This window comes from Salmo salar, chromosome ssa21 (genome assembly GCF_905237065.1).
Source record: "Salmo salar chromosome ssa21, Ssal_v3.1, whole genome shotgun sequence".
NCBI lineage: Eukaryota > Metazoa > Chordata > Actinopteri > Salmoniformes > Salmonidae > Salmo > Salmo salar.
The window spans coordinates 42,212,547-42,235,033 of record NC_059462.1 but is presented as its reverse complement, the minus strand read 5'-3'; the positions used below and the strand labels follow the sequence as shown (position 1 = coordinate 42,235,033).

The 22,487-nt window shown below is 45.4% G+C and overlaps 1 protein-coding gene and 1 pseudogene across 1 annotated transcript; both read left to right on the top strand.

Moving 5' to 3' along the window:
- Window positions 1-1,373: 1,373 nt before the first annotated feature.
- Window positions 1,374-8,345, top strand: LOC106582318 (uncharacterized protein C2orf80). Its single transcript, XM_014165300.2, has 8 exons — window positions 1,374-1,556; window positions 1,678-1,759; window positions 3,145-3,227; window positions 3,525-3,615; window positions 4,123-4,200; window positions 6,501-6,588; window positions 6,868-6,986; window positions 7,273-8,345. Exons 1-8 carry the CDS (start codon window positions 1,516-1,518, stop codon window positions 7,318-7,320), a joined length of 630 nt encoding a protein of 209 aa, XP_014020775.1. The 5' UTR covers window positions 1,374-1,515; the 3' UTR covers window positions 7,321-8,345.
- Window positions 8,346-13,466: 5,121 nt separating this feature from the next.
- On the top strand, window positions 13,467-17,385 carry LOC106582305 (gamma-crystallin 2-like; annotated as a pseudogene).
- The last annotated feature ends 5,102 nt before the right edge of the window (window positions 17,386-22,487 follow it).

The window sequence follows — 22,487 nt, the reverse complement described above, 5'->3', positions numbered from 1 at the left end:
TTACTGCTATTCTTGGATGTATCCATTGCCGAGAATCCAGAATTTTGTATGTGTGTGGTGAGTACCGATTGCTTTACAATTAACGTCTTTCTTTGTAACAAATGTGGATTGAATGCTGTTAAGTTGCGTGAATTCGATCTGGTATCGGAACAAAATAGTCAGCACATAGTAACTTCTGATTTCTTTGTACTTTAATTAATGCAAACACTTGAAGGGTAAATAGGTGGTTCGTATATACGGGCTCCCTGTAACACCTCGCAGGGCAAAACAGAGAACTGGAATAACATCACAAGTTTTACTTTAAATACTACTTGACAGACTTAGTTCCCTCTCCCTGAGGGCCTGTCATGGTAGAGGCTTGGGTGTGGTTTAGACTTACTCCAGCCTATCGTTGGCGTGCAGGCTGGTCCCAGCCTCTAGACGCATCTTTGTTGCCAGGCATAGTTGTCTTCTAGCTTATCTTCGTGTGTGTAACCGAGAGTCAGACACTCAAGGACAGTGCCTGTTTTTATACTACAGCCATTCTCCCCTCTGTCAGTTCCTCACATACACCTGTCCTTGAGCGGCCCCACAACCAGGCATGTGCGTGTGTGTCACGAGTCTACTCAGCCTACACTACTAGCCAGCAACCCTCCAGTTAGTCATGTCTATTATATGTCGCTCAATCTATGTTAATACAATATAAACCTCTTATGTTTAGCATTAGTATTCATAAGTTATGCACCACAACTAATTTTATTATATAGGTTTAAATAGTTGTATTATATTGGTTATGCAAACAAATAGTTGGTCAAACCCTAACAATGCGTTGCTTAGAACGCCAATTTGATCATATCATTCAGATTTGAATAAGATCCTATTTTACAAGGCACAGGCTACATAAAATATTACGTAAATCAACGGTGACCTACTTAGGTCAACACCTCATTTTGGAGATGAGTCGTGGAAAAAGGTTGCGAGGCCAAAGCATTGGCAAAATAAGTCTAGTCCTACTTACAGTATAATCACCTTGCTGTTGCCTTGCTTTAGCACTTCCCCATTTTACAAACACCTTCTGTGATTAGGCTGCTTTAATAAAAGGCTTGGATGACCAAATGTGTGTTCTGCTGGCTTGTCACATTCCCTGGCCTCTGTGTGGGGCCAGAGAGGTGTCGGGTTCAAGACTGCCCTGCAGCATGCACTATGTCTTACTGTGGCAAATTAACCCCAGTTGAGGTAATTAAGCAAATAGACTTGCACTATCATGCTTTATCATTACCTGTTCATTTCTCTCCATACAGATCCTTTATCTAGAATGCAACTTCCTCCTTTTTCCTACCCTGGTCCCAAAGATCTGTTTGTGTTGTCATGCCAACTCCTATGGTCATTGAAACACAAGACGACACAAACAGATCTGTGACCAGGCTACCCTTTTCTATTGAGCACCTTTACATTGTATTTCCAAACCTAGTTTTGTGTAGGCTAGTGGACCGCCAAGGACTTATCCCTCTTCATGATTAGCGCTACCTCAGCGAAATGGAGACAATGCGACTGAGAAGAGACATGAAGGCCCTTCTGTGAGTTGCTTTCTGTGGATGATGCAATTATAGATGTAGAGCAATGACATAGTATGGGTTGAGGAAATGAAATGGCTTTTTTTTTCTCCTCAGGAGCCTAAGAGTTTTATGTTTTGAACAGGGGGGATTACATTGGTCAGAAACTGAGAGAGAATGGCTTTGACCCCAAGGGGAAGGGATCCACTACCATGCTGGATGACCTGGTAAGAGTCTCAACACATTGTTCTGGAGTGTACCATCCCAATCCAGCGGTTAAAGATGCACTCTCCAACTTTTGTATAATTTCAACCAGTAATTTTAAAAGTGGTGCGCATTAGGCAAAAGCGGTCCCCATTTAATTGTTTTATTTTTTGCAATTCATATGTGTTACTAATTTTCTGTACTAAAGCTCCTGGAGTGCTGCACAGGGTCTGCACAAGGTACTTCCAAGTACTTGAATTTGGCACTGAAAATCAGACATTTTCTCAAGTCGGTAGTTGAAAAGTACTTTAATTGAAATGAGAGGAGAACAGATAATGAGCAAATATGTTTATGAAAAATATTAGAAAAATGTATTGGTCTTGCGAATTAATTTCCAGCCAGACTACCAAATTTATTTCCATCACTTATTTCGCGCTGTTGTTGCCAGGCGAGCTCGCTCATTCCATCCACTGCCAGGCAGGTACAGAACTGACTGATTAGGCCCGCAAAACATCAAATCGATAGCTAAAATGTTGGGCAAATGTATATTCAATTATGCCTTTTGTGCTTTTGGAACATTTCTTGGATATTTTATTTCAGCTCATGAAACATAGCACCAACACTTTACATGTTGCGTTTTATATTTTTGTTCAGTATAGTTTACCCACCTTTTCACCACTACATCACTGGACCCAACCAACCCACACCGGGTAAGGTGCAAAAAAATGCGTCAGACTTTGACATTGCGAGCATGGGTGAATCGGCCTCAAAGAGCCTTATGGAGGAGGAAACACAACGCTACAACCTCCAGAGCATTTTACCAATCCACTCCTCCACCGGGCGCCCGCGATATTCTGCTTTATCAAGCGTCAGCCGTGCTCCTGCGGTTCACACATCCCACCCTTCCCCCGGCCTGAAGCGAGACGGTTTTTTGTAGTAGTAGATTCTCCAAATGCCCAGTAAAAACAGCAATTAAGCTGGAATTGTGTAGTAATGCGAATAGGCATGTGTGTTCACCAGTAGGCATGACTCCAAACTCTGCTTATCACTACTCAAATTACATCATCAGAAGTGCTAATTTACCACTCATGTATGTAGCAACGTAATATTGAGGAGAACTTGTCAGGTAGTGATGCCTACTGAGTTAGTTTTTCTTTTTTATGAGGTTGTGGCGATATACTGCTAGCTGGTGGCAACTAGAAACAATTGCATAATATTAACTATTACAAATGGATGGTCCTTGAAAAAGTACTTGAAGGTCTTTGAATTTGACTTACCACTGTCTTTACAAACCCCCAGTGCATCTTTCATTTGTGATGTTTTATACAGTTAACTGTCCACTGGTTGTGTTTATATGATTATTTCAACATTGTTAGGAGCTTTGTACTTTGTGTCTGTGTGCTTCCAGGCTCATTATGACTTGGCCATAAGTGTTGCGCTTTGGTGGCTGGAGAAAGGGGAAGGGCATGATGTGATAGACAGAGACGTCGTGTAAGTACATTGATGAAACAATGACTTCTAAACACAACAACACTTAATTATGTCATAACTGTCATGTCTCGTGTCATGTCTTGAGTAACCTTGTCTGAGACCTTGTGTAAATGGAGCTGGTTCTGTGAACCACACCTGTGTTGAGTAACATTGTCAGAGACCTGAAGAGTTCTGCTGACCTCTTTACCTAATATATTGGTTTAGCTTGCCATGTTACTGTAAATCACTTTATGACAACTGATGATATAAAAATGGTTTTATAAATAAAACCTTGTTTGACTTTGTTGTTCCCTGTAGTGGAGTGGGTAGCCCAGGGTATAATGGGCAGTACCCCAACCTTCTTGAAAGAGAAGCAATGATCCTCTCTTCCTTTGCTGGGATGATCCTGGTGAGTAGCCAGGAAACTGAGGAAGACAGTATGCCAGGGGCTTGGGAGTCTAACACGGTTCAGTCTGTTGTGTCAACAACCCTTAGACCTTTCCCTTGTTACTTAAAGTACGAATTACCAGTTTCCAAAGAGGCGTTTGGCAGAGTTGGGGAGTCTACTACCACGGCTCAGTCCATAGTGTCAATGACCCTTAAAGTGGTTCTGGGGCTGTTGGAACTGAATCTGATGGTTGTTGTATTTAATATGAGCTTTAGGTTAACCTCCTCCCTTGTAACTACACAATGAATCACCAGTCTCCATAGCCTTGCTCCTCTGCGGCTAAACTTTGACCTAAGTCAGGTGCAACAGTATATACTTTATATTTCAAACTGGGCAGCATTACCTAGTCCATGACCTTTCCCCTGGGTTGACAATGTAACTGGCCCTTTATGACTACCGTGATTTAACTGTTACTAACTATATTCCCCCTCTGCTCTAACCTCTGTTCTGCTGTCATCTCTGATCCAGAATAGCTTGCCTGTAGAAGACATTCTAGCCCTCTACAGCACCAAACCATCTGCCGCTTACCTCCACCAGCATTCCAAGGTAGACTGAGTTAAGAATGCTGCACATTTCTCTCTCCTAGTGTTAGACTAGCCTACTCCTAGACTAGCCTACTCCTAGTAGAGCCTACTCCTAGTAGAGCCTACTCCTAGTAGAGCCTACTTCTAGTAGAGCCTACTCCTAGTAGAGCCTACTCCTAGTAGAGCCTACTTCTAGTAGAGCCTACTTCTAGTATATCCTACTTCTAGTATAGCCTACTTCTAGTATAGCCTACTCCTAGTAGAGCCTACTCCTAGTAGAGCCTACTCCTAGTAGAGCCTACTTCCAGTAGAGCCTACTTCCAGTAGAGCCTACTCCTAGTAGAGCATACTTCTAGTAGAGCCTACTTCTAGTATATCCTACTTCTAGTATAGCCTACACCTAGTAGAGCCTACTCCTAGTAGAGCCTACGTCTAGTAGAGCCTACTTCTAGTAGAGCCTACTCCTAGTAGAGCCTACTTCTAGTAGAGCCTACTTCTAGTAGAGCCTACTCCTAGTAGAGCCTACTTCTAGTAGAGCCTACTTCTAGTATATCCTACTTCTAGTATAGCCTACTCATAGTAGAGCCTATTCTTAGTATTGCCTACTCCTAGTATAGTCTAATCCTACAGCCTAGACATGTAGCCTAATCCTAGCATAGCCTAAATAGCCTAGTATAGCCTAATGTTATAGCCTAGTATAGCCCAATGTTATAGCCTAGTATAGCCTAATGTTATAGCCTAGTATAGCCTAATCTTATAGCCTAATCTTATAGCCTAGTATTTCCTAATCTTATAGCCTAGTATAGCCTAATCTTACAGCCTAGTATAGCCTAATGTTATAGCCTAGTATAGCCTAATCTTACAGCCTAGTATAGCCTAGTATTTCCTAATCTTACAGCCTTGTATAGCCTAATCTTATCGCCTAATCTTATAGCCTAGTATAGCCTAATTTTACAGCCTTGTATAGCCTAATCTTACAGCCTTGTATAGCCTAATCTTACAGCCTTGTTTAGCCTAATTTTACAGCCTTGTATAGCCTAATTTTACAGCCTTGTATAGCCTAATTTTACAGCCTTGTATGGCCTAATTTTACAGTCTTGTATAGCCTAATCTTACAGCCTTGTATAGCCTAATGTTATACCCTAGTATAGCCAAATGCTATAGCCTAAACCTACAGCCTAAACTTGTCTCAAGTCTTCAATGTTCTTTTGTTTTACCTGTCTCCTCCCCTTCTACACTGTTTGACATGGATTTAACAAGTGACATCAATAAGGGATCATAGCTTTCACCTGGTCAGTATATGTCATGAAAAGAGGAGGTGTTGTTAATGTTTTGTACACTCTGTGTATAGCCTAATAATCCCTACAGCCTAGACATGTTGCCTAATCCTACAGCCTAGACGCATAGCTTAATCCTACAGCCTAGATATAGTCTATTCCCAATGTAGCCTAATCCTACAGCCTAGACATATAGCTTAATCCTACAGCCTAGATATGTAGTCTAATCCTACAGCCTAGACATATAGTTTAATCCTATAGCCTAGACATGTAGCCTAATCCTACAGCCTAGACATGTAGCCTAATCCTACAGCCTTGACATGTATCCTAATCCTACAGCCTTGACATGTATCCTAATCCTACAGCCTTGACATGTATCCGAATCCTACAGCCTAGACATGTAGCCTAGTCCTACAGCCTAGACATATCGCCTAATCCTACAGCCTAGGCATGTAGCCTAGTCCTACTGCCTAGACATGTAGCCTAATCCTACAGCCTAGACATATAGTTTAATCCTACAGCCTAGACATGTAGCCTAATCCTACAGCCTAGACATGTAGCTTAATCCTACAGCCTAGACATGTAGCCTAGTCCTACAGCCTAGACATATAGCCTATTCCTAATGTAGCCTAATCCTACAACCTAGACATATAGTTTAATCCTACAACCTAGACATGTAGTTTAATCCTACAGCCTAGACATGTAGCCTAGTCCTACAGCCTAGACATATCGCCTAATCCTACAGCCTAGATATATAGTTTAATCCTACAGCCTAGACATATAGCCTAATCCTACAGCCTAGACATATCTGTGTGGGAATGGAGTATAAAGGGTTTAAAATATAATTATATGTGTTGACTGAATATGTAGTTAGTAGGCCATCAGCCTCAGTGCAGTGTTATCTGGTCTGTAATGATCTGTGCTGCACTGGTGTCATGCAGTGCTACTCTGTATGTACACACTGTATGAATCACTGAAATATAAGACAATCACCTATCAGATACATTTTTCTATTAAGGCTTTAAGACTTTGTCTGTTCCCACAGAGCACCATCGTTCATCCCTTTACCTTGTCCTACCACCCGTTTGCAATGCTGAGCTCGTTCAAGGCCGTGGACCACTCCAGGAAGCATAGTATGTCTGTGTGTGTGTGTGTGTGTGTGTGTGTGTGTGTGTGTGTGTGTGTGTGTGTGTGTGTGTGTGTGTGTGTGTGTGTGTGTGTGTGTGTGTGCGTGCGTGCGTGTTTTCATCGAACACTACTATTCGTTAACACATCTCAACTATGCCAGTCTCCCTCTACCTCTCTCACGTCAGACTGTCCATTCCTTACTTGTGTTTACAGTAGGCTATAAAACAAATTATGTAAGAACCCAGACCCTGACCTGTAACTCCTCTTTGAATGTTCTCTTTCAGCCCAGAAGTTGAAGTGGTGGCTGTCTGTGCAGGGTAAAGGAGGTGCTGCCCCTGCGGTACAGAGGGCCTTGGTGCAGTCCTCCTCCTCCTCCTCATCCACATCTAACACCTTCCTCAGTGTGAGTGGCACTCATAGACAAATATTATATTCACATATTGTTTATATAAATCATTGGTGACATAAGCATGTACCCATGCATGCCATTTCAGCCCACAAAGCTTCTGTTTAACCCTTTCTGGCTCTGAGAAGACTTTACATGTAAAGCAGTAGTGAATTTGACCATTTCAACAAACATTCCAACCTTGTTATCAAGTTGAAAAATATTGTTGGAAGGGACTCTAATGCCACCTTGTGTTTTGAACTGGAACTCCTGTTTACTGTCCATGTTTTCTGTCCCTGCACAGGTTAGTGGTGAGTCCTTAAAGGAACAAACAGAGCATTATGAAGGATAACAAGAATCTCTACATGATTAAGGAAATTCCTATCCTGCGTTATTATACTGTTATTACAGGGTATCAATCCTCCAGTGTGTTATCATATCACTAGTGGTTTCCTCTAAGTATCAACCCTCCAGTGTGTCATCATATCACTAGTGGTTTCCTCTAAGTATCAACCCTCCAGTGTGTTATCATATCACTAGTGGTTTCCTCTAAGTATCATCCCTCCAGTGTGTTATCATATCACTAGTGGTTTCCTCTAAGTATCAACCCTCCAGTGTGTTATCATATCACTAGTGGTTTCCTCTAAGTATCAACCCTCCAGTGTGTTATCATATCACTAGTGGTTTCCTCTAAGTATCAACCCTCCAGTGTGTCATCATATCACTAGTGGTTTCCTCTAAGTATCAACCCTCCAGTGTGTTATCATATCACTAGTGGTTTCCTCTAAGTATCAACCCTCCAGTGTGTTATCATATCACTAGTGGTTTCCTCTAAGTATCAACCCTCCAGTGTGTTATCATATCACTAGTGGTTTCCTCTAAGTATCAACCCTCCAGTGTGTCATCATATCACTAGTGGTTTCCTCTAAGTATCAACCCTCCAGTGTGTCATCATATCACTAGTGGTTTCCTCTAAGTATCAACCCTCCAGTGTGTCATCATATCACTAGTGGTTTCCTCTAAGTATCAACCCTCCAGTGTGTTATCATATCACTAGTGGTTTCCTCTAAGTATCAACCCTCCAGTGTGTTATCATATCACTAGTGGTTTCCTCTAAGTATCAACCCTCCAGTGTGTTATCATATCACTAGTGGTTTCCTCTAAGTATCAACCCTCCAGTGTGTTATCATATCACTAGTGGTTTCCTCTAGGTATCAACCCTCCAGTGTGTTATCATATCACTAGTGGTTTCCTCTATATTTGGTTTTACCCATCTGTAAGGAATCAAATGTTTCACTACACCATATACATTACTGTACAATTACTGTACACTCTCTGTAACAAATAAACATGTATTGCCTATGTGGAAAGCAGGCATATGTCCTGTGTTAAAGTGTTAATTATGTGAATATGGCGGTATGGGATGGTGGAACAGGTGCCGGGGTGTAGACATGAAGCTAGGGTTAGGGTTAAGCCGGGGTGTGGACATGAAGCTAGGGTTAGGGTTAGGCCGGGGTGTGGACATGAAGCTAGGGTTAGAGTTAGGCCAGGGTGTGGACATGAAGCTAGGGGTTAGGGTTAAGCCGGGGCGTGGACATGAAGCTAGGGTTAGGGTTAAGCCAGGGTGTGGACATGAAGCTAGGGGTAAGGGTTAAGCCGGGGTGTGGACATGAAGCTAGGTGTTAGGGTTAAGCCGGGGTGTGGACATGAAGCTAGGGTAAGGGGTAAGCCGGGGTGTGGACATTAAGCTAGGGTTAGCGTTAGGCCGGGGTGTGGACATGAAACTAGGTGTTAGGGTTAAGCCGGGGTGTGGACATGAAGCTAGGGGTTAGGGTTAAGCCGGGGTGTGGACATGAAGCTAGGGTTAGGCCAGGGTGTGGACATGAAGCTAGGGTTAGGGTTAAGCCGGGGTGTGGACATGAAGCTAGGGGTTAGGGTTAAGCCGGGGTGTGGACATGAAGCTAGGGTTAGGGTTAGGCCGGGGTGTGGACATGAAGCTAGGGGTTAGGGTTAAGCCGGGGTGTGGACATGAAGCTAGGGTTAGGCCGGGGTGTGGACATGAAGCTAGGGGTTAGGGTTAAGCCAGGGTGTGGACATGAAGCTAGGGTTAGGGTTAAGCCGGGGTGTGGACATGAAGCTAGGGGTTAGGGTTAAGCCGGGGTGTGGACATGAAGCTAGGGTTAGGGTTAGGCCAGGGTGTGGACATGAAGCTAGGGTTAGGGTTAGGCCAGGGTGTGGACATGAAGCTAGGGTTAGGGTTAAGCCGGGGTGTGGACATGAAGCTAGGGTTAGGGTTAGGCCGGGGTGTGGACATGAAGCTAGGGGTTAGGGTTAAGCCGGGGTGTGGACATGAAGCTAGGGGTTAGGTTTAGGGATTTCACATGACTGGGTAGGGTCGCAGCCATGGGTGGGCCTTGGAGGGCATAGGTCCACCCACTTGGGAGCCAGAACCACCTTCTTGGGAGCCAGGCCCAGCCAATGAGTTTTTCCCAAAAAAAGGGGTATATTACAGTAAGCAATGCAGATGTAGAAGCACTGTGGCTAGGAAAAACTCCCTAGAAAGGCCGGAACCTAGGAAGAAACCTAAAGAGGAACCAGGCTCTGAGGGGTGGCCAGTCCTCTTCTGGCTGTACCGGGTGGAGATTATAACAGAACATGGCCAAGATGTTCAAACGTTCATAGATGACCAGCAGGGTCAGATAATAATAATCACAGTGGTTGTAGAGGGTGCACAGGTCAGCACCTCAGGAGTAAATGTCAGTTGGCTTTCATTGTCGATCATTCAGAGTTAGAGACAGCAGGTGCGGTAGAGAGAGAGTCCAAAACAGCAGGTCCGGGACAAGGTAGCACGTCCAGTGAACAAATCAGGGTTCCATAGCCGCAGGCAGAACAGTTGAAACTCGAGCAACGGCATGGCCAGGTGGCCTGGGGACAGCAAAGAGTCATCAGGCCATGTAGTCCTGAGGCATAGTCCTAGGGCTCAGGTCCTCCGAGATAAGAGAGAGAGAGAAAGAGAGAGAGAAAAAGAGAGAATTAGAGGGAGCATACTTAAATTCACACAGGACACTGGATAAGACAGGAGAAATACTCCAGATATAACCGACTGACCCTAGCCCCCCGACACAAACTATTGCAGCATAAATATTGGAGGCTGAGACAGAAGGGGTCAGGAGACACTGTGGTCCCGTCCGACGATACCCCCGGACAGGGCCAAACAGGAAGGATATAACCCCACCCACTTTGCCAAAGCACAGCCCCCACACCACTAGAGGGATATCTTCAACCACCAACCTACTACCCTGAGACAAGGCAGAGTATAGCCCACAAAAATCTCCCCCACGGCACAAACCCGAGGGGGGTGCCAACCCGGACAGGAAGATCACGTCATCGACTCAACCCGCTCAAGTGATGCACCACTCCAAGGGACGGCATGGAAGAGCACCAGTAAGCCAGTGACTCAGCCCCCGTAATAGGGTTAGAGGCAGAGAATCCCAGTGGAGAGAGGGGAACTGGCCAGGCAGAGACAGCAAGGGCGGTTCGTCGCTTCAGTGCCTTTCCGTTCACCTTCACACCTCTGGGCTAGACTATACTCAATCATAGGACCTACTGAAGAGATGAGTCTTCAATAAAGACTTAAAGGTCGAGACCAAGTATGCATCTCTCACAAGGATAGGCAGAGCATTCCATAAAACTGGAGCTCTATAGGAGAAAGCCCTGCCTCCAGCTGTTTGCTTAGAAATTCTAGGGACAGTAAGGAGGCCTACGTCTTGTGACCATAGCGTACGTGTAAGTATGTACGGCAGGACCAAATCAGAAAGATAGGTAGGAGCAAGCCCATGTAATGTTTTGTAGGTTAGCAGTAAAACCTTGAAATCAGCCCTAGCCTTAACAGGAAGCCAGTGTAGAGAGGCTAGCACTGGAGTAATATGATCACATTTTTGGGTTCTAGTCAAGATTCTAGCAGCTGTGTTTAGCACTAACTGAAGTTTATTTTGTGCTTTATCTGGGTAGTTGGAAAGTAGAGAATTGCAGTAGTCTAATCTAGAAGTGACAAAAGCTACGAAGATGGAAAAAAGCTGTGCTGTTCTTAATATGTTTGTAAAAAGAAAGATCAGGGTCCAGAGTAACGCCAAGGTCCTTCACAGTTTTATTTGAGATGACTGTACAACCATCAAGATTAAATGTCAGCTCCAACAGAAAATCTCTTTGTTTCTTGGGACCTAGAACTTGCATCTGTAATGAGTGCGCTGAGAGTTGGGAAGCAAGTTCAGGGAATGAGTGTTTTAATAAATAAAAGAAACAATGAACATGAAACACAAACAACACACTGACATGAAAACAGAGTCAATAACACCTGAGGAAAGAACCAAGGGGAGTGACAGATATAGGGAAGATAATCAAGGAGGTGATGGAGTCCAGGTGAGTGTCATGAGGCGCAGGTGCGCGAGACGATGGTGACAGGTGTGCGGGATAATCAGCAGCCTGATGACCTAGAAGCCGGAGAGGGAGTATACGTGACAGTACCCCCTCCCCGACACGTGGCTCAGCCACAGGACGCCGTCAAAGGGGACGAACCCGGGGATCAGGAGCGGATTGGTCACCCCTACTGATGCGCGAGAACCTGTCACGCCAGCTGAGGCATGGGAAGCTGTCGAGTCAGCTGAGGCATGGGAACCTGGCAGATCGGTTGAGGCACGGGAGCCGGGTGACCCGGCTGAGGCATGAGAACCTGATGAGTCGGTGGAAGCTGGAGAGCCTGGCGATCCGGCAGAGGCATGAAAGCCCGATGAGCCGGCTTAGGCAGGGAAGCCTGGCGATCTGGTTAAGGCATGAGAGCCTGTAGCAGTTCCTGGACTCGACGTCATTACTCTGACACAATTATTTTAATAAAAAAACACTCCCTGATGTTTCCCTTAGGTGAGGTGTTATTCAGTAACGAGTGCGCTGAAAGTCGGGAAGCAAGTTCAGGGAGTGAGTGTTTTAATAAATAAAAGAAACAATGAACACGAAACACAAAAAACGCACCGACATGAAAACAGAGTCAATAACACCTGAGGAAAGAACCAAGGGGAGTGACAGATATAGGGAAGATAATCAAGGTGGTGATGGAGTCCAGGTGAGTGTCATGAGGCGCTGGTGTGCGAGATGGTGACAGGTGTGCGGGATAATCAGCAGCCTGATGACCTAGAAGACGGAGAGGGAGTATACGTGACAGCATCTCTGTGTTGTCCGAGTTTAAAAGTAAAACATTTGCCGCCATCCACTTCCTTATGTCTGAAACACAGGCTTCCAGGGAGGGCAGTTTTGGGGCTTCACCATGTTTCATCGAAATGTACAGCTGTATATCGTCCGCATAGCAGTGAAGGTTAATATCATGTTTCCAAATGACATCACCAAGAGGTAAAATATATAGTGAAAACTATAGTGGTCCTAAAACAGAACCTTGAGGAACACTGAAATGTACAGTTGATTTGTCAGAAGACAAACCATCCACAAAGACAAACTGATATATTTCCGACAGATAAGATCTAAACCAGGCCAGAACTTGTCCGTGTAGACCGATTTGGTTTTCCAATCTCTCCAAAAGTTTGTTGTGATCGATGGTATCAAAAGCAGCACTAAGGTCTAGGAGCACGAGGACATATGCAGAGCCTTGGTCTGACGCTATTAAAAGGTAATTTACCACCTTCACGAGTGCAGTCTCAGTGCTATGATGGGGTCTAAAACCAGACTGAAGCGTTTCGTATACGCTGTTTGTCTTCAGGAAGACAGTGAGTTGCTGAGCATCAGCTTTTTCAAAAAATTTTGAGAGGAATGGGAGATTCAATATAGGCCGATAGTTTTTTTATATTTTCTGTGTCATGGTTAGGCTTTTTCAAGAGAGGCTTTATTACTGCCACTTTTAGTGAGTTTGGCACACATCCGGTGGATAGAGAGCCGTTTATTATGTTCAAAATAGGAGGGCCAAGCACAGGAAGCAGCTCTTTCAGTAGTTTAGTTGGAATAGGGTCCAGTATGCAGCTTGAAGGTTTAGAGGCCAAGACTATTTTCATCAATGTGTCAAGAGAAATAGTATTAAAATGTAGTGATCATGTAATGATCATGCTGTTTAATCAGCTTCTTGATATGCCACAACTGTGGATGGATTATCTTGGCAAAGGATAAGTCCTCACTAACAAGGATGTAAACAAACCTTTTTGATAAATAATATTTTTGTACGTGTGGAACATTTTTGGAATCTTTTATTTCAGCTCATGAAACATGTTACCAAAACTTTACATGTTGCGTGTATATTTTTGTTCAGTATATTTAAAAATGATCTGGTCATTAATGTGCCTGCTAACTAGTGTATGCACAGGATCAAGACTTTTGGCAGCGCAGCCAGGGCATCAAATCCCTGGTCATTAAAATAACTAATAAAGTGGGGTTTATATAACGGTCCCTGGTGAGCGAGAACATCACTCCTGTAGAGGACAGGCTCCAGAGAGATTTACCAGGATGAGTAAGGTAAGACCTTGACCTTGTCTCTGTATTGCATTGTAAGATAGTGGGCCGGACCAGTGTAGACTTCCTCCCATCCCTCTGCTTACCACTGCAACAGGACTTAACCCACAGCCTAAACATGCATCAGTGCAGAACTACATTAGGTCAAGCTGTCTGGGAACAGGACAGCAAGGCCACACATTTATTGTTTTTACCTAGACTTGGATGACATGAGGTAACATTGGCTTTGTGTTCCAATTGGTGCAGTATACTGGACAGAGGCCACGAATGACACAACTATATATGCATCCATTTCACAACCTATTGTAGTTGAGTCCATTGTGGGGTTCAGGAGTATACTACAGGAGTCTTAAGTTGTGTGCTCTCCTGCCTCCCCTTCCGTCAACAGATAACCTTCTACGATGACAGGAACTTCCAGGGGCGTTGTTATGAGTGTGACGCGGACTGCGCTGACATCCCCATTTCAGCCGCATTTCAGCCGCTGTAACTCCATCAAGGTAGATGACACCCAGTGGCTGCTGGGTGCTGTACGAGAGGCCCAACTAACTGGGCTACCAGTATGTGCTGACCAGGGGTGAGTACCCAGAGTATCAGCGCTGGATGATTACAATGACTCCATCCGCTCCCGTACCTTCTGGTGAGCAACCTAATGGTCTGTCTCTGACGTGTGGCTGTGTTACCTGGGTAACCTGCCAGGCTTGTCTCTGAGGTGTGGATGTGTTACCCGGGTAACCTGCCAGGCTTGTCTCTGAGGTGTGGCTGTGTTACCTGGGTAACCTGCCAGGCTTGTCTCTGAGGTGTGGATGTGTTACCCGGGTAACCTGCCAGGCTTGTCTCCGAGGTGTGGCTGTGTTACCTGGGTAACCTGCCAGGCTTGTCTCTGAGGTGTGGCTGTGTTACCCGGGTAACCTGCCAGACTTGTCTCCGAGGTGTGGCTGTGTTACCTGGGTAACCTGCCAGGCTTGTCTCTGAGGTGTGGCTGTGTTACCTGGGTAACCTGCCAGACCTGTCTCTGAGGTGTGGCTGTGTTACCTGGGTAACCTGCCAGACCTGTCTCTGAGGTGTGGCTGTGTTACCTGGGTAACCTGCCAGGCTTGTCTCTGAGGTGTGGCTGTGTTACCTGGGTAACCTGCCAGACTTGTCTCTGAGGTGTGGATGTGTTACCTGGGTAACCTGCCAGACCTGTCTCTGAGGTGTGGCTGTGTTACCTGGGTAACCTGCCAGGCTTGTCTCTGAGGTGTGGCTGTGTTACCTGGGTAACCTGCCAGACCTGTCTCTGAGGTGTGGCTGTGTTACCTGGGTAACCTGCCAGACCTGTCTCTGAGGTGTGGATGTGTTACCTGGGTAACCTGCCAGACCTGTCTCTGAGGTGTGGCTGTGTTACCTGGGTAACCTGCCAGACCTGTCTCTGAGGTGTGGCTGTGTTACCTGGGTAACCTGCCAGACCTGTCTCTGAGGTGTGGCTGTGTTACCTGGGTAACCTGCCAGACCTGTCTCTGAGGTGTGGCTGTGTTACCTGGGTAACCTGCCAGACCTGTCTCTGAGGTGTGGCTGTGTTACCTGGGTAACCTGCCAGGCTTGTCTCTGAGGTGTGGCTGTGTTACCTGGGTAACCTGCCAGGCTTGTCTCTGAGGTGTGGATGTGTTACCTGGGTAACCTGCCAGGCTTGTCTCTGAGGTGTGGATGTGTTACCTGGGTAACCTGCCAGACCTGTCTCTGAGGTGTGGCTGTGTTACCTGGGTAACCTGCCAGACCTGTCTCTGAGGTGTGGCTGTGTTACCTGGGTAACCTGCCAGACCTGTCTCTGAGGTGTGGCTGTGTTACCTGGGTAACCTGCCAGACTGCTACCCCATGAGTAATACTTCACACATCGATCTAATCATGTCAAAGATTTGAGTATTATTGAATCTTTTAGCTACAGAGTGAATGGGTGTATCATCTGATTGATGTCTGGGATAGGTGGGCATGTTAGCCCACAACAAAAAGGGAGACAACGATGAGATCAAGGAATAACAAAAATATATTTATGAACTAAAGTAAACTATTTACAATTAACAATGGTGTGTGTAGTCAGTAATCAGTAGTTTAAGTGAGTGGTTGCGTGCATAGATGGTGATAATGAGGGGTGTTGATAGGTACCAAAACAAACAAGCCACAAAATGCCCACGGACCAATTTCACCCAAAAATATATTTACTGTATATTTTTTAAGAACCCAGTCGGGGTCTCAACTTACTGTTGAGAGTTTGAATAACAGAATACACCAGGTGCAATTTGGTTGTGTATTAGCAATCACTCAATTAGCCCATGTCAGCATATTAAAAACTGCAAACATTTGCCTCCACCCTATAGCAAAATGTGTAGAATTGCAGGAAATGAACTTTAAAACAAATGTTTTTCTTTTGTACTCTCGGTGTATACTTTCTTATTTAGAGTAATTTCCTCAAACAGTATATCTGTAGGCCGCCTGTATCACATCTTTACTTTGTTTTTCCATAGATTTTCTTATTAATGCTACTTCAAAATCATTCCTGTTCTTCCATCAGAACATCTTTTACAAGGACAAGGACTTCGGCGGCAGTCACCATGAGTGCATTAGTATCTGTGCCGATCTTCACTCCATGTTCAACCGCTGCTAGTCCATCAGGGTGGAGAGCGGTATGTTCATGATCTACGAGCGCCCCAACTTCATGGGACCCCAGCACTTCCTGAGGAAGGGAGAGTACTCCAACTACATGCGTATGATGAGAATGAATGACTGTGTCAAGTCCTGCCGCATGATCCCCATGGTAAGGGAATGAACGACTGTGTCAAGTCCTGCCGCATTATCCCCATGGTAAGGGAATGAACGGCTGTGTCAAGTCCTGCCGCATTATCCCCATGGTAAGGGAATGAACGGCTGTGTCAAGTCCTGCCGCATGATCCCCATGGTAAGGGAACAGTCAAATATTATTCTCAAGGCTACTGATATCTTCAGAAAATTTCTAAAACACATATTAACTACTTACTGTATCATTGTGTATTTGAGAGTATTTACACATAATCTAGGTTTTGATCATAGTATTTAACCTGGCCATCTACGAGGGTGTAGAAGTTTTGATCATAGTATATAACCTGGCCATCTACGAGTGTGTAGAAGTGTTGATCATAGTATATAACCTGGCCATCTACGAGGGTGTAGAAGTTTTGATCATAGTATATAACCTGGCCATCTACGAGGGTGTAGAAGTTTTGATCATAGTATATAACCTGGCCATCTACGAGGGTGTAGAAGTTTTGATCATAGTATATAACCTGGCCATCTACGAGGGTGTAGAAGTTTTGATCATAGTATATAACCTGGCCATCTACGAGGGTGTAGAAGTTTTGATCATAGTATATAACCTGGCCATCTACGAGGGTGTAGAAGTTTTGATCATAGTATATAACCTGGCCATCTACGAGGGTGTAGAAAGGGATCCTAAGTGGTTAATCATCAGTATCAAACAATTTATGAATTACATAATCAATCTTCAATCCCTTAAATCAGTCACATTGACATTTTGCATTTTGTTTGCGTACATGTGAGAATCTAAATAGTCGTTTTTGTATTGACGATTCATAAAGCTTGTTAAGAATGTAGAAACCAGATCCCCTCCAGCACCGTGGTAACTTCAGGATGAGGCTGTACGACCGTGCTGACATGGGAGGCCAGATGATGGAGCTGGACGACGACTGCCCCAACTGTATGGACCGTTTCAGTATGTCTGACTTCAACTCCTGCAACGTGATGGATGGCCACTGGCTTGATGTACGACCAGGCCAACTATAGAGGACACCACTACTACCTGAGGCGTGGCCAGTACCGTAGATACAGTGACTGGGGAGGCATTAGCTCCAAGCTTCGCTCCATCAGGCGCATCATAGACCTCTAAAGAAGGAAGGGTCCTTGTGAAATGCCTATTTTATGCCTTGTTTCACACACGGATAAAATGGTGTCAGTGCTCAATTGATTTAAGTTTTGTTCTTGCACTCTGAGCATTGCAGTCCTGCTCTCCAGTATGGATGTTAGCAACAGGGTTGGCACCACGATGCCTGACATCCTCGCTCTGCTTAGAGGGATCAATAAAGCTATTGCAGTATTGGCATTGATCAGACAGGAGTCAAAGTGTAATCTCTATTATACAGTACTGGATCTATCATGCTCTAGCTCATGTCATTTACTGTTTAGTGTTAACCAAACAAACAAGTTCAAGTGTTCTAAGCGGTCTAATGGCCAACGAATTATAAACAAATGATACTTTGAGATGACATAAAAACAGTCTATCCTCCTTAATGGAATTAACATACTCCGTCTTTGTCATCTATATCGGCTGTTGCACAGAGTTACACATCCACAGTAAATGTATTTATAGAGATCTTTCTGATGTAACAAGTTACTATGTGACTTTTTCCACTAGGCCTCATGGGCATCAGGACATCAGGACCTTCTTGTTTCCACTAGAGGCCAGGGGTGTAGATATGTTTAGCCTAGAGAGCAAACTAAGTACCACGACTATCTTGTCTACACATAAACTATCATAGTTCGGCAATTTTGTATGTGTTTGATTTCATACTAGCTTATAGTGAGTAGTGTTTTAATGCTATTGGAGAACTTGTTCTGTTTGGAGAATGCTAAATACTGTATTAGAACGATTTCTTACAAATAACTTGACCAAAAAAAAAAATCTAAGGGCTGTGTAGGGTGAAGGACACCTGTCAATTTTTCAAATAATATACAAATCTCACTCACTGTAACGGCCGTCGTCAGAATGAGACCAAAGTGCAGCGGAGGATGTGTTCATCTTAAATACATTTATTCAAGAAAGAACACGTAAGACAAAAAAACAAGAAACCGACAGCCAAACAGTACTGTCAGGTGTAAACACTAAACAGAAATTATTCACCCACAAACCCCAAAGGAAAAACAGGCTGCCTATGTATGACTCTCAATCAGCAACAACGATCTACACCTGTTCCTGATTGAGAGCCATACATGGCCGAAACAAAGAAAACCACCAACATAGAAAAAGAAACCTAGAACGCCCACCCATGTCACACCTTGGCCTAACCAAAAATAGAGAACAAAAAACCCTCTCTATGGCCAGGGCGTTACACTCACATCAAACTTTTGATTTTGAGAGATGCATTTATAAACCTACATCACACTTGCATTTCAATGCCACTATCAATCTTTAGTCTTAATATGTAATATTTAATGAATAAAATAACTGTTTGAAATAGGATCTCCCAATGACTATTTATTTCTATATTGAGGGTGGCAAAATAATACCAAGTACACTTCATATCATACTTGTTACAAAACCAAACAAAAACCATGTAAGATTCCCTATACTGAAAAAACTATACTATATCTATACTATACACCTACTGGAAACAAAATGGTGTCTTAGATTCCCTATACTGAAAAAACTATACTATATCTATACTATACACCTACTGGAAACAAAATGGTGTCTTAGATTCCCTATACTGAAAAAACTATACTATATCTATACTATACACCTACTGGAAACAAAATGGTGTCTTAGTTTCCCCCCATCCCAAATAATTAAGTTCAAAGCGATCATGAAAGTATAAACTGAGTGTACAAAACATTAGGAACACTCACTCAACTCTGACAATTGGGTTCTTTTTCCACCACTGGGGATCTTAGCGTTCACCTGGATTCACCTGGTCAGTCTATGTCATGGAAAGAGCAGGTGTTCCTAATGTTTTGTACACTCAGTTTAGTTTCATAGTGGAGACATTGACCCCTTCAAAACTACACACCTCCCCTTTGACCTCTTGAGGACCACACACCTCCCCCTTCACATTTAGGACCAAAAATCTCCCCTTTGACCTTCAGGACCACACAAGGACACTAAGTGCAAAAGATTACTGGGTATTACAATATGGCACATGCATAGTCTGCAATTCATGTCCACTATATATGTGACAGGTGGAGTCTTCAAAGAGTTGGGCAGGTCACACCGTCAAGGCACAACCAGCCCAGCTCCCATGGGGAAGGTAAGGCTTCAAAACAGCTGTGGGGAATAACAGAGTAGGACAGTAATAATGGTGCTGATGGTGATGTCAATTTCAGGCATTCCCTGTCACGTCCTGACCATAGAGTGTTCTTATTTTCTATGGTAGAGTAGGTCAGGGCGTGACTGGGGGGGGGTTATCTAGTTTATTTAGTTCTATGTTGTTTTGGTTCTAGTTTCTTTTTTCTATGTTGGGATTTTTTGTATGATCCCCAATTAGAAGCAGCTGGCCATCGTTGTCTCTAATTGGGGATCATATTTAAGTAGTTGTTTTTCCCACCTGTGTTTGTGGGAGATTATTTTGAGTTAGTGCATGTTGCACCTCTTTCGTCACGGTTTGTGTTTTGTTTGTAGTTTATTGTTTGTTTTGCAAAGTTTCACATTAAAATAAAAGATGTGGAACGATACCCACGCTGCGCTTTGGTCTCCTTCCTACGACGAACGTGACATAATCTCTCACCACCAGAGGACCAACCAGCGTGGCCAGGAGTGGACATGGGAGGAGATCCTGGACGGCAAGGGGCCCTGGATGCAGATTGGGGAATATCGCCGTCCAAGGGAGGAGATAGAGGCAGCAAAAGAGGAACGGCGACGATACGAGGAATTAGCATGGCAATGACGGAAACCTGAGAGGCAGCTCCAAAAAACTTTTTTTGGGGGGGCCACACGGGGAGATTGGCGGAGTCAGGGTTTAGACCTGAGCCAACTCCCCGTGCTTACCGTGGGGAGCGTGTGACCAGTCAGGCACCATGTTATGCGGTGATGCGCACTGCATTTGCCGGGCTAAAGTGAGCATTCAGCCAGGACGGGTTGTGCTGGCTCAGCGCTCCTGGTCTCCAGTACGCCTCCACGGTCCAGGATATCCTGCGCCAGCTCTACGCACTGTGTCGCCAGTGCTCATTCACAGCCCAGTTCATCCTGTGCCAGCGCCCCGCACTTGCTGGGCTAAAGTGAGCTTTCAGCCAGGACAGGTTGTGCCAGCTCTACGCTCCAGACCTCCAGTGCACCTTCACGGTCCAGTATATCCTGCACCAGTTCTACACACCAGGTCTCCAGTGCGCCTCCACAGCCCAGTACGTCCTGTGCCTCCTCCTCGCACTCTCCCTGAAGTGCGTGTCCTCAGTCCAGTACGTCCTGTGCCTTCTCCCCGCACTCGCCCTGAAGTCCGTGTCACTAGTCCGGTACCACCTGTACCGGTCCCACGCATCCGGCCTCCAGAGCGCATCCCCAGTCCAGTACGTCCTGTGCCTGCTCCTTGCACTCGCCCTGAAGTGCGTGTCAACAGTCTGGTGCCACCTGTCCCGGCTCCACGCACTAGGCCTCCAGTGCGCCTGCCCAGTCCGGTGCATCCTGTGCCTGCTCTCCGCACTCGCCCTGAGGTGCGTGTTACCAGTCTGGTGCCACCTGTGCCGGCCCCACGCATCAGGCCTCAAGAGCTTCTGGCGACAGTTCCCAGCCCAGAGCTTCCGGCGACAGTTCCCAGTCCAGCGCTTCCATTTACATTTTACATTTACGTCATTTAGCAGACGCTCTTATCCAGAGCGACATACAAATTGGTGCATTCACCTTATGATATCCAGTGGAACAACCACTTTACAATAGTACATCTATATCTTTTAAGGGGGGAGGGTGGGGGGTTAGAAGGATTACTTAATCCTATCCCAGGTATTCCTTAAAGAGGTGGGGTTTCAGGTGTCTTCGGAAGGTGGTGATTGACTCCGCTGTCCTGGCGTCGTGAGGGAGCTTGTTCCACCATTGGGGTGCCAGAGCAGCGAACAGTTTTGACTGGGCTGAGCGGGAACTGTGCTTCCGCAGAGGTAGGGAGGCGAGCAGGCCAGAGGTGGATGAACGCAGTGCCGTTCTTTGGGTGTAGGGACTGATCAGAGCCTGAAGGTACGGAGGTGCCGTTCCCCTCACAGCTCCGTAGGCAAGCACCATGATCTTGTAGCAGATGCGAGTTTCAAATGGAAGTCAGTGGAGTGTGCGGAGGAGCGGGGTGACGTGAGAGAACTTGGGAAGGTTGAACACCAGACGGGCTGCGGCGTTCTAGATGAGTTGTAGGGGTTTGATGACACAGGCAGGGAGCCCCGCCAACAGCGAGTTGCAGTAATCCAGACGGGAGATGACAAGTGCCTGGATTAGGACCTGCGCCGCTTCCTGTGTGAGGCAGGGTCGTACTCTGCGAATGTTGTAGAGCATGAACCTACAGGATCGGGTCACCGCCTTGATGTTAGCGGAGAACAACAGGGTGTTGTCCAGGGTCACGCCAAGGCTCTTAGCACTCTGGGAGGAGGACACAATGGAGTTGTCAACTGTGATGGCGAGATCATGGAACGGGCAGTCCTTCCCCGGGAGGAAGAGCAGCTCCGTCTTGCCGAGGTTCAGCTTGAGGTGGTGATTCGTCATCCACACTGATATGTCTGCCAGACATGCAGAGATGCGATTTGCCACCTGGTTATCAGAAGGGGGAAAGGAGAAGATTAATTGTGTGTCGTCTGCGTAGCAATGATAGGAGAGACCATGTGAGGATATGACAGAGCCAAGTGACTTGGTGTATAGCGAGAATAGGAGAGGGCCTAGAACTGAGCCCTGGGGGACACCAGTGGTGAGAGCACATGGTGCGGAGACGGATTCTCGCCATGCCACCTAGTAGGAGCGACCTGTCAGGTAGGACGCAATCCAAGAGTGAGCTGCGCCAGAGATGCCCAACTCGGAGAGGGTGGAGAAGAGGATCTGATGGTTCATAGTATCAAAGGCAGCAGATAGGTCTAGAAGGATGAGAGCAGAGGAGAGAGAGTTAGCTTTAGCAGTGCGGAGAGTCTCCGTGACACAGAGAAGAGCAGTCTCAGTTGAATGACCAGTCTTGAAACCTGACTGATTTGGATTAAGAAGGTCATTCTGAGAGAGATAGCAAGAGAGCTGGCCAAGGACGGCACGCTCAAGAGTTTTGG